The sequence below is a fragment of the Moschus berezovskii genome, chromosome 11, assembly GCF_049115385.1.
Source record: "Moschus berezovskii isolate FMDL1 chromosome 11, NW_MosBer_1.0, whole genome shotgun sequence".
Classification (NCBI taxonomy): domain Eukaryota; kingdom Metazoa; phylum Chordata; class Mammalia; order Artiodactyla; family Moschidae; genus Moschus; species Moschus berezovskii.
The window spans coordinates 33,773,506-33,789,090 of NC_142470.1; the positions used below are offsets into that span (position 1 = coordinate 33,773,506).

The 15,585-nt window shown below is 42.6% G+C and overlaps 1 protein-coding gene across 1 annotated transcript in view; it reads left to right on the forward strand.

Moving 5' to 3' along the window:
- The first annotated feature begins 5,320 nt into the window (after window positions 1–5,320).
- SELENOI (selenoprotein I) overlaps window positions 5,321–15,585 on the forward strand; it is a 42,887-nt gene continuing 32,622 nt past the window's right edge. The window contains exon 1 of the mRNA XM_088841240.1: window positions 5,321–5,507. Coding sequence (XP_088697366.1) covers window positions 5,451–5,507 — 57 coding nt within the window. The 5' untranslated portion in view covers window positions 5,321–5,450. The remainder of the gene's footprint in view (window positions 5,508–15,585) is intronic.

Here is a 15,585-nt window from a genome sequence, read left to right on the forward strand (position 1 = left end):
ATTATTATTTTAAAAATTAAAACTGAATCCGTACCTTTATATAAGCTTCCTTAGGAAAACTTCCCTATTTTTATGGCTTGAATAACTTATATCAGAGTTATTAACTATATTGGTCCTTGAAAGTGAAAGTTACTAAGCCATGTCTGACTCTTTGAGACCCCAATGGACTATACTGTCCATGGAATTTTCCAGGCCAGAATACAGGAGTGGGTAGCTTTTCTCTTCTCCAGGGGATCTTCCCAGGTCTCCCGCATTGCAGGTGAACTCTTTACCAGCTGAGCCACAAGAGAAGCCCTATATTAGTCCTTAACTTATTCCAATTTTCTAGATATCTCCATATATTTGACACCATTTTACTTCAGACTAAGTAAAACAGGAATTGTAGGAAGTATACTACTTTTTATCCCGAGGTTATATTACAAAGGTGATGACACTGTTTCTAGCACAGGTCTCTTTTATGATTATCATACTGAAAGGCAAAAAGCCTGATCTTGAGTGTTTGAAATATAGCACAGATAAACTTCAACGGATGAGGAGGCAGACAAGAGAAGCAGGTAGTGCCAAACTGTGCTCTGTACTATGGTGCAGAAGGAAGAGACAGCATGGGGGTATACAAAGGAGTAAATAGCCAGGCCAATGTGAAGTGGTTCCTGCCAGCCCTGGGCAGGCTTAGGGATAAATGCACCCTGGACTGGAATTCAGGAAAGAGGAGACAGGAAGGTGGTTTACTTGCAAAGGCAAATTTTTTTACCTGACAATGTTTTCTTCTCAGGTGAGAGTGCCTGGTAAAACTCACCCAGGCCTAGGATTCGTGGGGTTTTGAAAAATAATACCTTACATTTATATGGGCTTATACTTACCATATATACCTTATTATTTTTATGGGTTTAATTTCTTTTTCCGCTCAGATATAACTCAACATATATTTTTTTAATTTTAATTGGAGGCTAATTATTTTACAGTATTGTGGTGGTTTTCGTCATACATCGACATGAATCAGCCACAGGTGTACAGGTGTCCCCCCATCCAGAACCCCCCCTACACCTACCTCTCCACCCAGTCCCTCTGGGTTGTCCCAGAGTACCAGCTTTGAGTGCCCTGCTTCATGCATTGAACTTGGGCCGGTCATCTATTTTACATATGGTAATATACATGTTTCAATGCTATTCTCTCATATCGCCTCACCCTCACCTTCTCCCACAGAGTCCAAAAGTCTGTTCTTTACATCTATGACTCTTCTGCTGTCTTGCATATAGGGTCATTGTTACTGTCTTTCTAAATTTGTATGGGCTTAATTTAACAGGCTTATGACATGCTCTCATGTAATAAGTGTAAAAGATAGGACAAGAATTATGATCACTTTACAGATCAGTTGATTTCATCTTAGAAAAGTTAAATGATATAATTAAATTTCAGAGATGAACAGTACCTTAAAGATTTCATCTAATGCCCGCTCTTTAAAAACAGAGAACACAGTTAGGTAAGTAAGTTGTCTAGGATCACAAAGCCAGTATGCAACAGATGTCAAAGTATAAACAAAATTCTGTGTTGTGTTTCAGTTTAGAAATTCTCAGACTGACTCATAACTGATTCTAATTTTTTATAGTCTTCTGCAGAAGTTGTTTGTTGTTGTTGTTTATTTGCTAAGTCATGTCTGACTCTTTGCGACACCATGGACTGTAGGCTATGCCAGGCTCCTCTGTCCATGGGATTTCCCAGGCAAGAATACTGGAGTGGGTTGCTGTTTCCTTCTCCAGGGCATCTTCTGGACCAAGGGATCAAACCCAAGTCTCCTGCAGTGCAGGAGGATTCTTTACCACTTAACCACCAGGGAAGCCCCTCCTTCTGCAGAAGAGAGGTCGCAAATTGAAGCTGCTTTCACAAAATTAAAATCTGCTCTTTTAAAAACATCACTTTTGAAGAAAATATCAGAGTTAGGAAAAATTTTACAAAATTAGAAATGTTACTTTGAGTTTGCTTACATCTGAAGTGATTCACAGTAAGTACAGTTTATTAACTATTAGGTTCATGTACTCAAGTCACATTTTATGGTTTTTCACAATTAAATATCTTTCAAAGTATGAAGTTTAAATTTCAGATGGGTAAGCACAGGTCTTTTATTAAAAATAATTTAATAATGAGGTTTTTTCCTCTTCATATGGAGTAAAAGAAACATAGAACAGGGGAAATCTGTAGTGTATTACTTGGGAGAATAGCTTCAGTCTGATTATCTAAAACCCTGATTCAGTTTTCTTATCAGTACACAGAGGGAAATTAAATACCCTACTGGCAGAAAGAAAATACTTTTATGTCCAAGGAGGTGGTTTCATAATTTTCATTATGAAAATTAGGCCGATTTCCTTCTTAAAGGAAGATTCACATTTCCAATGTACTTCTCAAAGCTGGGCACTTCACAGCATATCAGAGATCTTTGCTCATTCATGCGACAAAATGTATTGATCATGTATTATTTGCAGGCTGAGTACTCTTGCCTGGAAAATCCCATGGACGGAGGAGCTTGGTAGGCTGCAGTCCGTGGGGTCTCTACAAGTCGGACACAACTGAGCGACTTCACTTTCTCTTTTCACTTTCATGCACTGGAAAAGCAAATGGCAACCCACTCCAGTGTTCTTGCCTGGAGAATCCCAGGGATGGGGGAGCCTGCTGGGCTGCCGTCTATGGGGTCACACAGAGTCGGACATGACTGAAGCGACTTAGCAGCAGCAGCAGCATTAGGCTATGGGACTTCCCTGGTAACTCAGTGATAAAGGATCTGCCTGCCAATACCAGGAGTCATGGGTTCGATCTCTGGTCTGGAAAGATCCCCTAGAGAAGGAAACGGCAACCCATTCCAGTATTCTTGCCTGGAAAATGCCATGGACAGAGGAGCCTAGTGAGTTAGAGCCCACTGGGTTGCAGAGTCAGACACGACTTAGTGACTCAATGACAACAGTCTATGGAACATGTGGAAAACTAGGTTTTATTAAGATAAAATTCCTCCCCTGAGGGCAAGTGAGGAAGAAGAGCAACCAATTTTATTGATCATGTACCATGCACCAAGTATGATGATAGTTTTACACCTATTACTTCATAAGAATCTTAAAGTCTAGAAGGTAAGACATATGCAGAAACAATAAAATACTTATGCTTGATATATATGAGTCCTCAATGAGTATTTGTTGAATGAATGAATGTAAAGAACATGAGATCGCAAAATAATTGTCCTTGCTTCAGAGTCCCAGAGAGATTGAGAGATTCCCTTAGGTGAAGGTTTTCCATACCAAAGACCACATTCCTTGTTGAGTCGACCATTTCCAAGCTGTGTAATTCAGTGATCCTGGGCAGGTTAGGTCATCTGAATTTTGGTTTCTTAGCCTGCAAAGTGGGGAAAGTGTCTTCTGTCTCAGTGTTGTGACAGGGGTTGGTGATAAGCTATGTAAAACTCCCCACATGGAAGGACAATTAATAATTATGCTATTAGTAATAGTACAATCAACTATTACTATTATTTACTAGACTGATACACGCTATTGATTTAATTTTTTCTACAATTGGTTTCAGTCATATAAACTAACTTCTTGCAAACGCATTTAAGGATCCCCAATGGGAAATAGATGGGGAAACAGTGTAAACAGTGTCAGACTTTATTTTTTTGGGCTCCAAAATCACTTCAGATGCTGACTGTAGCCAGGAAATTAAAAGACGCTTACTCCTTGGAAGGAAAGTTATGACCAACCTAGATAGCATATTAAAAAGCAGAGACATTACTTTGCCAACAAAGGTCTGTCTAGTCAAGGCTATGGTTTTTCCCGTGGTCATGTATGGATGTGAGAGTTGGACTGTGAAGAAAGCTGAGCGCCGAAGAATTGATGCTTTTGAACTGTGGTGCTGGAGAAGACTCGAGAGTCCCTTGGACTGCAAGGAGATCCAACCAGTCCATTCTAAAGGAGATCAATCCTGGGTGTTCATTGCAAGGACTGATGCTAAAGCTGGAACTCCAATACTTTGGCCACCTCATGCGACAAGCTGACTCACTGGAAAAGACTCTGATGCTGGGAGGGATTGGGGGCAGGAGGAGAAGGGGACGACAGAGAATGAGATGGCTGGATGGCCTCACCGACTCGATGGACATGAGTTTGAGTGAACTCCGGGAGTTGGTGATGGACAGGGAGGCCTGGCGTGCTGTGATTCATGGGGTCGCAAAGAGTCGGACACGACTGAGCGACTGAACTGAACTGAACTGAAGTGGCTCAGTGGTAAAGAATCTGGCTGCCATGTGGGCGTGCCTGCCAAGTCGCTTCAGTCGTGTCCGACTCTTGGCTACTCTGTCCCTGGGATTCTCCAGGCAAGAATACTGCAGTGGGTTGACATACCCTCCTTCAGGGAATCTTTCCGACCCAGGGATCGAAACCGCGTCTCTTACGTCTACCAGCGTTGGCAGGCTAGCTCTTTACCACTAGCGCCACCTGGGAAGCCCGCAATGCAGGAGACACGGCGTCAGTTCCTGGTCTGGAAGATCCCCCGGAGAAGGAAATGGTAACCTGCTCCAGTATCCTTGCCTGGGAAATCCCATGCACAGAGGGGCCTGGCGAGCTACAGTCCACGGGGTTGCAAAAATTGTGGGACGCGACTAAACAAGAGAGTCAGAGGCCAACGCCTCTGCTTGGAAGACAAGAGCAATCATCATTTGGAATAGAGCGGAGTTTGTGCTCAAAATTTACAAACAACGCTGACCCAAGGGGCTTGTCTCCAACGCCCTTTCACGCCCCTTTACCAACTGCAAACAGCCTCTCACCGGATTCTCTACAGCAAGTCACAGTCATTAAGTCACTGCGTGCAGCATACCGCGCAACGAGCTGGAAGCGGGCTGGGCACAGATGCTTTTTCTGCTTTTACTTTACGACTTAGGAGGACTAAGTCCTCTTTTCTGAGGAACTCCTTAACTGATTCGCACACAACCATTCTGCCTTGCCTCCCGAGACTAAAACGGTACCCCTAAATCTCTACCCACGCACAGACTCCGCCGTGCCACCGGCACTCCCCAGGGACGAAGAACAAAGCCTCCTGGGAAACTGACCTTTCACCTCCCCTCTTTCCTTACCTCAACTCACCAATTTTGACGTTAGCGAATAAAGCGACGAGGAGGCCTAGAAGACGGGACTTAGTGGTCCCAGGTCCACGTTGATTGGTTGAGACGGTGAAGGGGCCCCCGCGTGAGCCGGCTAGCGCCCCTCCCTCGGTGGGCGGGGAGAAGTGAGGACTGCGCTTGCGCGCTGAGAGGCGGCGGAAGTGGCGGGGGCGGGTACGCGTGCGCGGTGGGCGGAGCGCGGCTCTTCTAGCTTCTTTGCCCTCCCGGGTCCTCCCAGTCCTGCCCAGCTGGTGTAGTGCTCCTGATTTCCTATCTCGTAGTGGAGAGTCGCTGCCGACTGGGCGCTCGTGTTCGGGTCGTCATGGCAAGTTACGAATACGTGAGCCCGGAGCAGCTGGCTGGCTTTGATAAGTACAAGGTAGCGCGGGCCCCGCGGACGCCCCTTGCCCTGTTGGTCCCGGCCTCTCCTCGGCGCCTGAGGGGCCGGCGTGGTTCGTGTCACCTTGTGCCGCGTGGCTCCGGGCAGACTGGCGGCAGTTTCTCCGGGGGTCCTGCCGAGTGCTGGGGGCTTGGGGTCGGGGAGCGTGGGAGCATCCTAGGCCCGCCGCTCCGACTCGGCCCCCTCCCGGAGGATTGCCTTTTCCTTAGTGGAGCGGGAGAATTCCCTTGGCTTCTTTACTCTGTTATTATTACTTTTAGTTCCTTGAGAGGTGATGCAGTTCTCTTCTGTGGTGTCTTGTCTTTATTTTAATGAAGCTTTTACTCGCCTCTCTTGCATTCAATTTCGGCGATGGAGAGAATCTCTTGGCAGATGAGGCCGGGGGAAGGGGAGTGACTGCTGGGGCCGTACTGCAGATGCTCCCGCTTCCACTTCCAGAAAAGAAGCACCTGGGCGGCCAATGCCGGTACATGTGCACGGGCAGAACCTGGAACTGTGTAGTGAAAAGAGCGCGGGCTTTGGAGCTCAAGTAAACCTGATACTGGATCTGATACCCAAATCTAATTTATTTGGCGTTGGGCTAAATACTAGTTTTTACCTTGCAAAATGAGCATTGGAAAGCGCCTGGTACATAATGGGCCTCCGGACCTGCTGGTCGTTATCTTTCCTTCAGGTAACGTTCTTCTCCATTGCTCCCTTAATGAGCGAATGACTCCAGTCAGTCGTCCAAGCCCGAAATCTGGGCAGTAACCTTTCATCCTCGCTACCTGTGCCGCTTTCACTACTGATTACCCCACCCACGAGCCCGGTGAATCACCAGGTCCTGTAAGTTCCATCATTTTAGCCTAAACGAGAAAGATGGCTGTCACCACTCTCCCCACATATACTTTAATCTTTTAATTTTAGGATGGTTTTTGGAACAGATGTGCAGAAAAATTGTGACGGTAGTACAGAGTTCCCGTATACCCCACATCCGATTTTCCCAGTTATTAACATCTTATGGTACATTTGTTACAATTAAAACGAACTGACACTTACACAGTATTATTAACTGAAGTTCATATTTAGTTTTCACCTAATGATCTTTTTCTGTTCTGGGCTCTCATCCATAATCCATAACATTTAGTTGTCATGTGTCTGTTGCCTCCTCTTGGCTATGACGGTTTCTCAGTCTTGTTTTTGATAACCTTGATAGTTTTGAGGAGTTCCAGTCAGGTATGTTGTAGAATGCCTCTCAACTGGGATTTGTCTGATGTTTTTCTCATGATTAGACAGGATTATGGGGTTGAAGTGCCTTTCTCATTGTCCTAAGAGTACATGTCATCATCGCGACTTAATTACCGTTGATGACTTTGATTCCCTTGCTGAGGTAGTGTTTGTCAGGTTTCTCCCTGTAAAGTTAACCTCTTTGGAAGAAAGTCGCTATGCAGACCTCATTTAAGGGATGGAGAGTTATACTTCACCTCCTTGAAGGGAGAATATTGATGTAGTTTTATTTGAACTTCTTCATGGAAGAGTTATCTTTTCTCCCCAGTGTATATCTATTCAATGATTTACTTATATGTGTATAAGTTCATGAATATTTATCTTATACTTTGGGTTACAGTTCAATACTGCTTGATTTGGTTGCTTACTAACATCCACTCTTGCCCTTCCAGTCCTTTTTCTCTGCTTCGTAATGATCTTTTTTAAAAAGTGTATATCTGGTCACATCACTCCTTTGCTTGTAATCCTCCACTGTCTTCCCTTTGCTCTTGGAATGAAGTCCTCAAATCGAGAACGTGATCTGCAAGGCTCTGTGATCTGGCCCTTGTCTGTGTCATCAGCTTCATGTCATGGCTGTCACTCTCTGTTCTTGCCAGCATCAGTTGCCATCTCTCCCATTTCCTTTTTTTCAGATCTTCAAGTAATGTTATGTCTGCCAGGAATGTAGCTACCCATTTATGTTTATCTTCACATCTTTTTGAAAAACATTTATTTATTCATCTATTTGGCTGCATTGGGTCTTAGTTGTGGTATGTAGGATCTCCAGTTTCAGAGCTTAGTTGCTCCTCAGCATGTGGAAACTGAGGTCCCTGGTCCCCTGCATTGCAGCCTAACCACTGCATTGCAGTCCTAACCACTGGACCACCAGGGAAGTCCCTCATCTTCACATCTTAATTTGAATGTTACTTCCTCAGAGAAGCATTCCTTAAATATCTCATACCTCTCAAGTATGCTCTTAGAGCACCCTCTGTTCCTTTATGAGATTAGTTCTTTAGGTGTCTCCCCATTACTTCTGTGCAGAGGCATCCAGTAAACATTTGTGGAAAGAGTAACAGAAAAATCACAGTGGGTCTTGTCAAACTGGAATAACTGTACGGGACATAGTGCATTCCTCTGAATTTGAGCAATATTATGCCATACCGTTTTGAACTGAGATACTGATTTGCCTGAAAATTTTAAGTCGAAATTTAACCCAGTGCAAGGCTTTCACTGAAGAAGGTTATTAACCCAGATACCTCTTGTTTTCCCCTTTCTGTTCTCTCTTTTGCACTGTAAATATTGACATAAAAATTTTTTTCTTCCATTTTAGGGTCTGGCTTTCTGGTAAGTGCCAACAGAATAACTGTTTTATTTGCAGCAGTGTCCGTGATAGGGAATCTACTTTTTTTTTTCTTTTAAATAAGTAGTCTTTCCTAGATTTATAGGAAATTTTAGTGTGATTTTTCCGTTCCTATTTTCCCCCTTCCATTGTCTGACTCACTTCCTGTGCCTGACAGCAGATTTCCTATCATCCTGGAAAGCAAAGGTCAATGTAGCAAACGTCCAGTGTTCACTAAAACATAGTTTGTTGATCTTATTTTTTATAATGAGACAGACTTTAAAAAAGTGGGTGTGGGGAGTGCATGGCACAAATTTATAAACTTCTTCTAGCAGAAGGTTCTTTATTCAGTACTATGTTCATATTAAAAAATATGACTCCAGAGGGCAAAAAAAAAATCTGTGTGGTCTGTTTTCCTGGAATGTAAATTGTACCTGGAGACCTTCTCTTCCTGAAGATCACATGTTCCATTATGTGGGCTTTTTGTAAATGCTTATTGAATTAAAACAGCTTTTGAAGAAGATCATCCTATAAATGGGTGAAGATTCATAACGCCCAAAAGAGATTCCCTGACATGACTCTGTATATTAAAGCAAAGAGATGTAGAGAAAAATTTGTTTCATCAAAGCAGCTGGTGGAAGAATTACTTTTGAACCAGTTTAATTTATCTTCCCCAGAGGTACATCTGAGAGCTACAGTTGAAAACCTGGCAGTTATTCAGAATAACTCCTGAAAGGGGTGCACACGTAGAGTAGTAATTAGGTTTCGGTAGTAAGAAAGTGTTAAGGCAATTGATTTTGAGAGCACAAGGAAGCATGGGATGAATTCAGTGTTACATGATCTCTTAACACTTGTGTTCCTTGTTGTGTCTCCCCAGCCTTATTAAACAGTTGCATAATTTGTTGAGTGTCCACCCTCTCTGTTGGGATATGAGCTCTGGGAGGGCAAATCCTACAGCTCTCTTATTGCACATGACCAAGGTCTAGCACATGAACAGTGTAGGCATTTGACAAATATTTATTGAAGGAATGAAAATGTAGAAGAATAAAAACCATTTGGAAGTATGGTAAAATGGAGCTGTGCATTTCCAGGAAACTGGAAGGATACTTTCATATTTTGAATGTGAAAATAAACCTCCATTGTTCTCAGCTGCTTATTAATGTACCTTTAAACAGTTATGTTGAGGGATTTCACTCTCACCAGGCTTATCCTTCCTGCTCTCTTCCTATCCTATCTTGAGTTCAAGAATGTTTCCACTTATCTAAGGGTGAAACTTCTATTGTGGTTTACCTATCTGACCTAAAGAAGGCTTAGTTTTAATTGATAGTGTAGCAGCTAGTTTCAACTTGTATCATTTTGCTTCAGAGAGAAAGTGTTCTGTGAAATATCTTGTTTGGTATCAAGACTATAATTTTATGATGAATTGGTTTCTGCTATCGTGGTAATTAATTAACTTGGCTGTAAACAATAGCCCATTTACAGGAACTTTGATAATTGTGAATTCAGGTGGAAAAGAAAGGCTTCGTACATCCTTATGGTTGTGCTAAGGGGAATCTGGCTGCATCCTTACTGGTTCATGCAGTTTGGTTTTGTTTATCCAGTAAGCATTTATTGAGGGCCTGCTCTGGCTCAGACGTGGCATTTCAACTGCAGAATTAAGCTAGGCTTGAATTCCTGCCTTCAAGTAACTCAGTTAGGTGGCATATGGGCAAGGAAGCAAACAGATATAGTTAATAAATGCAGTTAGGTAAGTTTACTTCCTTGCCCTTGGCATTTGTACTTCTCTGCTTGTGAACACTAATTGACATATAGCATATATACTTGTACTCACATGCCAGAAAGTTATACCAAGAGGAAGGATGTTTTAGCTAAGGAAGAGTAAGTAAATTTTTTCAAACGCCAGTCTCCTCCTTGAGCATCTGTAGTGCCTCCCATGTGTTTTTCATGTGTTTGATATCCAGAGTCCTCAGCAAGGATTTCAGCTTCCTTCACTAGACAGTCCCTCCTTTTGTCTTATCTCCTCATCTCTTGTTTATGATGGATAAAGTCTAGCAAGGAAACATGTTTGTCATCGAGACCTGCTTGTTCTTGTCTCACTGCTCTAATTCTTCTCCAATCTCCTCTCACTACCTGTCTGACTCGTCAGCAGATGTAAATGACAATATTCATGGAATTGGCATCTCTTTGCCCACTGAGTCATGTTCTTTGTGGATGCAGTTCTTGTATTGATAAAAAGTACTTTTGTTGTTGTTCAGTCATTAAGTCATGTTTTAATTGTCTTAATTGTCTTAAGTTGCGACTCTCGTAACCCCATGGACTGCAGCACTCCAGACTTCCCTGTCCTCCTCCATCTCCCCAAGTTTGCCCAAACTCATGTCCATTGCGGGGGAGCGTGGTGGGCTGCCATCTATGGGGTCGCACAGAGTTGGACACGACTGAAGCGACTTAGCAGCAGCAGCATGTCCATTGAGTCAGTGATGCCATCCAACCATCTCAGCCTCTGTTGCCTTCTTCTTTTACTTTCAGTATTTCCCAGCAACAGGATCTTTTCTAGTGAGTCAGATCTTCGCATCAGGTGACCAAAGTATTGGAGCTTCAGCTTCAGCATCAGTCTTTCCAATGAATATTCAGGGTTGATTTCCTTTAGGATTGACTGGTTGGATCTCCTTGCAGTCCAAGGAACTCTCAACAGTCTTCTCCAGCACAATTGGAAAGCATCAGTTCTTCGATGCTCAGCCTTCTTTATGGTCCAACTCTCACATCCGTACACGACTACTTGAAAAAGCATAGCTTTGACTGTATGGTCCTTTGTCAGCAAAGTAATGTCTCTGCTTTTTAATGCATTGTCTAGATTTGTCATAGATTTCCTTCTGAGGAGCAAGCGTCTTTTAAATTCCTGGCTACTCTCACCGTCTGCAGTGATTTTGGAGCCCAAGAATTCTGTCACTGTTATCACTTTTTTCCCAACTATTTGCCATATAATAAACGGACTGGATGCCATGATCTTTGCTTTTTGAATGTTGAATTTTAAGCCAGCTTTTTCACTCTCCTGTTTCACCTTCAGCAAGAGGCTCTTTGGTTTTTCTTCACTTTCTGCCATTAGGGTGGTGTCATCTGCATATCTGAGGTTCTCCCGGCAATCTTGATTCCAACTTGTGATTTTGCATGATGTACTGTGCAAAGAAGTTAAATAAGCAGAGTGACAGTATACAGCCCTGACATACCCCTTTCCCAATTTGGAACCAGTCCGTTGTTCCATGTCCGGTTCTAACTCTTGCTTCTTGACCTGCACACAGGTTTCTCTGGAGGCAGATAAGGCGGTCTGGTATTCCCATCTCTTTAAGAATTTTCCACAGTTTGTTGTAATCTACCCAGTCAAAGGCTTTAATGTAGTAAACAAAGCAGAACTAGATGTTTTTTTTTTCTGGAATTTCCTTGCTTTCTATATGATCCAGAGATTATTGGTAGTTTGACCTCTGGTTCCTCTGCCTTTTCTAAATCCAGCTCATACATCTGGAAGTTCTTGGTTCACGTACTGCTGAAGCCTAGCTTGAAGGATTTTGAGCATTACTTTGCTAGCATGTGAAATGAGAACAGTTGTTCAGTAGTTTGAACATTCTTTGGCATTGCACTTCTTTGGGATTGGAGTGAAAACTGACCTTTTCCAGTCTGTGGCCACTGCTTAGTTTCCTAAATTTGCTGACATATTGAGTATAGCACTTTAACATCTTCATCTTTTAGGATTTGAAATAGCTTGGCTGGAATTCTGTCACCTCCACTAGCTTTGTAATTCTTCCTAAGAGCCTCTTGACTTCACAGTCTAGAATGTCTGGTGGTAGGTGAGTGACCATACCATTGTGGTTATCCGAGTCATTTTTTTTGTACAGTTTTTCTGTGTAATCTTTTCCATCTTCCTAATCTCTTTTGCTTCTGTTAGGTCCTTACCATTTCTGTCTGTCATTGTGACCATCCTTGCATGACACATTTTGTCAGAAACTCCTCTATGGCCTGTCTGTCTTGGGTGGCCTTGGACAGCATGGCTCATACTTTCATTGAGTTACACAAGCCCCTTCACCACAACAAGGTTGTGATCCATGAAAAGTACTTTTAGAAACTTTAAATTTCTGTTCTAGGGTTAATATAATGCCTCCCCTTTTTTCATTTTCAGTTAGATTTGGTGTTTTTCTTTCTTAGTAGATTATTACTAGGACAGTGCCTTGCATTTAGTGAATACCTGCTGAATTTCATTATACCTTGTCTTTACTTGCAGTGCAGTATTTGAAGTTGCTATCAGGAGGTTAGGGCTTCCCTGGTAGCTCAGCTGGTAAAGAATCTGCCTGCAGTGCAGAAGATCTGGGATCAATTCCTAGATTGGGAAGATCCCCTGGAGAAGGCATAGGCTACCCCACTCCAGTATTCTGGGGCTTCTCTGATGGCTCAGCTGGTAAAGAATTTGCCTGCAATGTGGGAGACCTGGGTTCGATCCCTAGGTTGGGAAGATCCGCTGGAGAAGGGAACGGCTACCCACTCCAGTACTCTGAGTGCTAAGCTGATGATGTGGCTTGTCCTTTAGCTGAGGAATTGGCGGAAGTGGCATTCATGTTTCTTTTCACCTGAGCAGTGGTCCTCAGACTTGAGTGTTTCAGAATCACCTGGAGCGTTTGTTAAAAGACAGATTGCTGGCTCCACCCCCAGGCTGTCTGATTCTATATATTAAGGGTAGGGCGCAAGAATTTGCACTCAGTTTGGCAGCTACATTTTGAGAAGCACCTCATCAAAGGAATATTCCATTGTATTGAAGAGCAGTTAATAAACCAAGAAATGAATGTAAAGAAATAAGAAGCTGTATTACTGTAATGTTCATGTGTTAGCTCTCAAGCATCAGGTAGTCTTGATTTTGTGGATAGGGGCCTCAGGGTATCTCTTATACTAGAAAAGAGGACGGTGTAGTGCTTTCAGTATTGGATATTAGTTTTCTATTGCTGGGTAACAAATTTACCACAGATTTGGTGGTATAAAACAACACACATTTATTGTCTCCCACTTTTCTGTGAGTCAGGGTACCAGTAACTTGGCTTCTCTGCTTATGTGTCACCAGCCTGCCATGCAAGCGTCATTGGCTCTGTGTTCTCATCTGGAGTTTGGGTCCTCATTCAGGCTCGTGCCGAATTTAGTTCTAATTGTTTTGCCAAGGCTCTTGGCTCCTAGAGGTTGCCCACTTTTCTGGCCACATGGCCGTCACCATAGGCACTTCATGTCATTGCTGTTTGCTTCTTTAAGGTCAACAGAAAACTCTTCTTCAAACTGTTAAAATGGAGTCCTAGGTAATGAATTATTGAAATGGCATCTCATCACCATTGTGTATAATGTTTTCTTGGGATTTCCCTGGTGGTCCAGTGGTTAAGACTCTGCACTCCCAACGCAGAGGGTCTGGGTTCCATCCCTGGTCAGGGAACTAAGATTCCAAATGCCTCTCAGCATGGCCAAAAAAAAAATTATAATATTCTCTCAGTCAAGGCAGTGACATCAGTCACCTTCACTGTATTCTGTCAATGAGAAGCAAGTGACAGGTTCTACCATCAAGGGAGTGAATGAACAGTGAAGGGGAAGGGATTCATTTTTTGTATTATTTCTATAAAGAGTTTGACTCATTGGGGATTAATTACCTTAGAATATGTCTGCCACTAACTGGAAGACAGGGAAATGTGTATTGGAGGACCTTATATTAATAACAATTTCAGTATATTGGATCTATCAATAAGTAGCCCATGATTGTGTTTGGGCCAGGAGAGGATTCCTAGTCTGGTTTAAAACAAAATGATCCATTTCACAAAAATGTTCCAAGATGACTCAGAAGATTTATAGTTTAGGCCTTCCTGCTTATTAGCTGTTAATCCCTGAATTTTGTAGTTTCTTCATCTGTAAAATAGGGTGGAATAATCTACCTTATCTATCTTATAATATCAAATAAGAGAACAGGTATAATTGTACTTTGGAGACTGTACACATACAAATGGAGACATGGTCTTATTAATAGGGGGAGAGTAAGAGCAACTTCCCCATGTGAAGTGACAAGTTGCTGTGAACTAGTTCCCAGAGGAAAATTGTTCCTCTTGTCACTGACGGAGTCACTGTATACTGCCACTTAAATAAACATGCAGAGTAGTTTGTATTTATTCATCCATATGTGCAAACATTTGAAGATGTTTCAGTTCAGTTCAGTCACTCAGATGTGTCCAACTCTTTGAAACCCCATGGATTACAGCACGTCAGGCTTCCCTGTCCATCACCAACTCCTGGAGTTTACTAAAATTCATGTCCATCAGGTTGGTGATGCCATCCAACCATCTCATCCTCTGTCATCCCCTTCTCCCGCCTTCAATCTTTCCCAGCACCAGGGTCTTTTCCAATGAGTCAGTTCTCCTCATCAGGTGGCCAAAGTATTGGAGTCTCAGCTTCAGCATCAGTCCTTCCAATGAATATTCAGGACTGATTTCCTTTAGGAGGGACTGGTTGGATCTCCTTGCAGTCCAAGGGACTCAAGAGTCTTCTCCAACACCACAGTTCAAAAGCATCAATTCTTTGGCACTCAGCTTTCTTTATAGTCCAACTTTCACATCCATGCATGACTACTGGAAAAACCATAGCTTTGACTAGACAGACCTTTGTTGGCAAAGTAACGTCTCTGCTTTTTAATGTACCGTCTAAGTTGATTATAGCTTTTCTTCCATGGAGCAAGCGTCTTTTAATTTTGTGGCTGCAGTCACCATCTGCAGTGATTTTGGAGCCCCCCCAAAATAAAGTCTCTCACTGTTTCCATTATTTTCCCATCTATTTGCCATGAAGTGATAGGACCAGGTGCCATGATCTTAGTTTTCTAAATGTTGAGTTTTAAGCCAACTTAAACTCTTTCACTTTCATCAAGAGGCTATTTAGTTCTCCTTTGCTTTCTGCCATTAAGGATGATGTCATCTACATATCTGAGGTTGTTGATATTTCTCCCAGCAATCTTGATTCCAGCTTGTGCTTCATTCAGCCTAGTATTTCTCATGATGTACTCTGCATATGAGTTAAATAAACAGGATAACAATATACAGCCTTGATGTACTCCTTTCCCAATTTGGAACCAGTCTGTTCCATGTCCAGTTCTAACTGTTGCTTCTTGACCTGCATACTTATTTCTCTGGAGGCAGGTAAGGTGCTCTGGTATTCCCATCTCTTTAAGAATTTTCCACAGTTTGTTGTGATCCACACAGTCAAAGGCTTTGGCGTAGTCAATAAAGCAGAAGTAGATGTTTTTCTGGAACTCTCTTGCTTTTTTGATGATTCAACGGATGTTGGCAATTTGATCTCTGGTTCCTCTGCCTTTTCTAAAACTAGCTTGAACATCTGGAAGTTCACGGTTCATGTATTGCTGAAGCCTGGCTTGGAGAATTTTGAGCATTACTTTACTAGTGTGTGAGATGAGTGCGG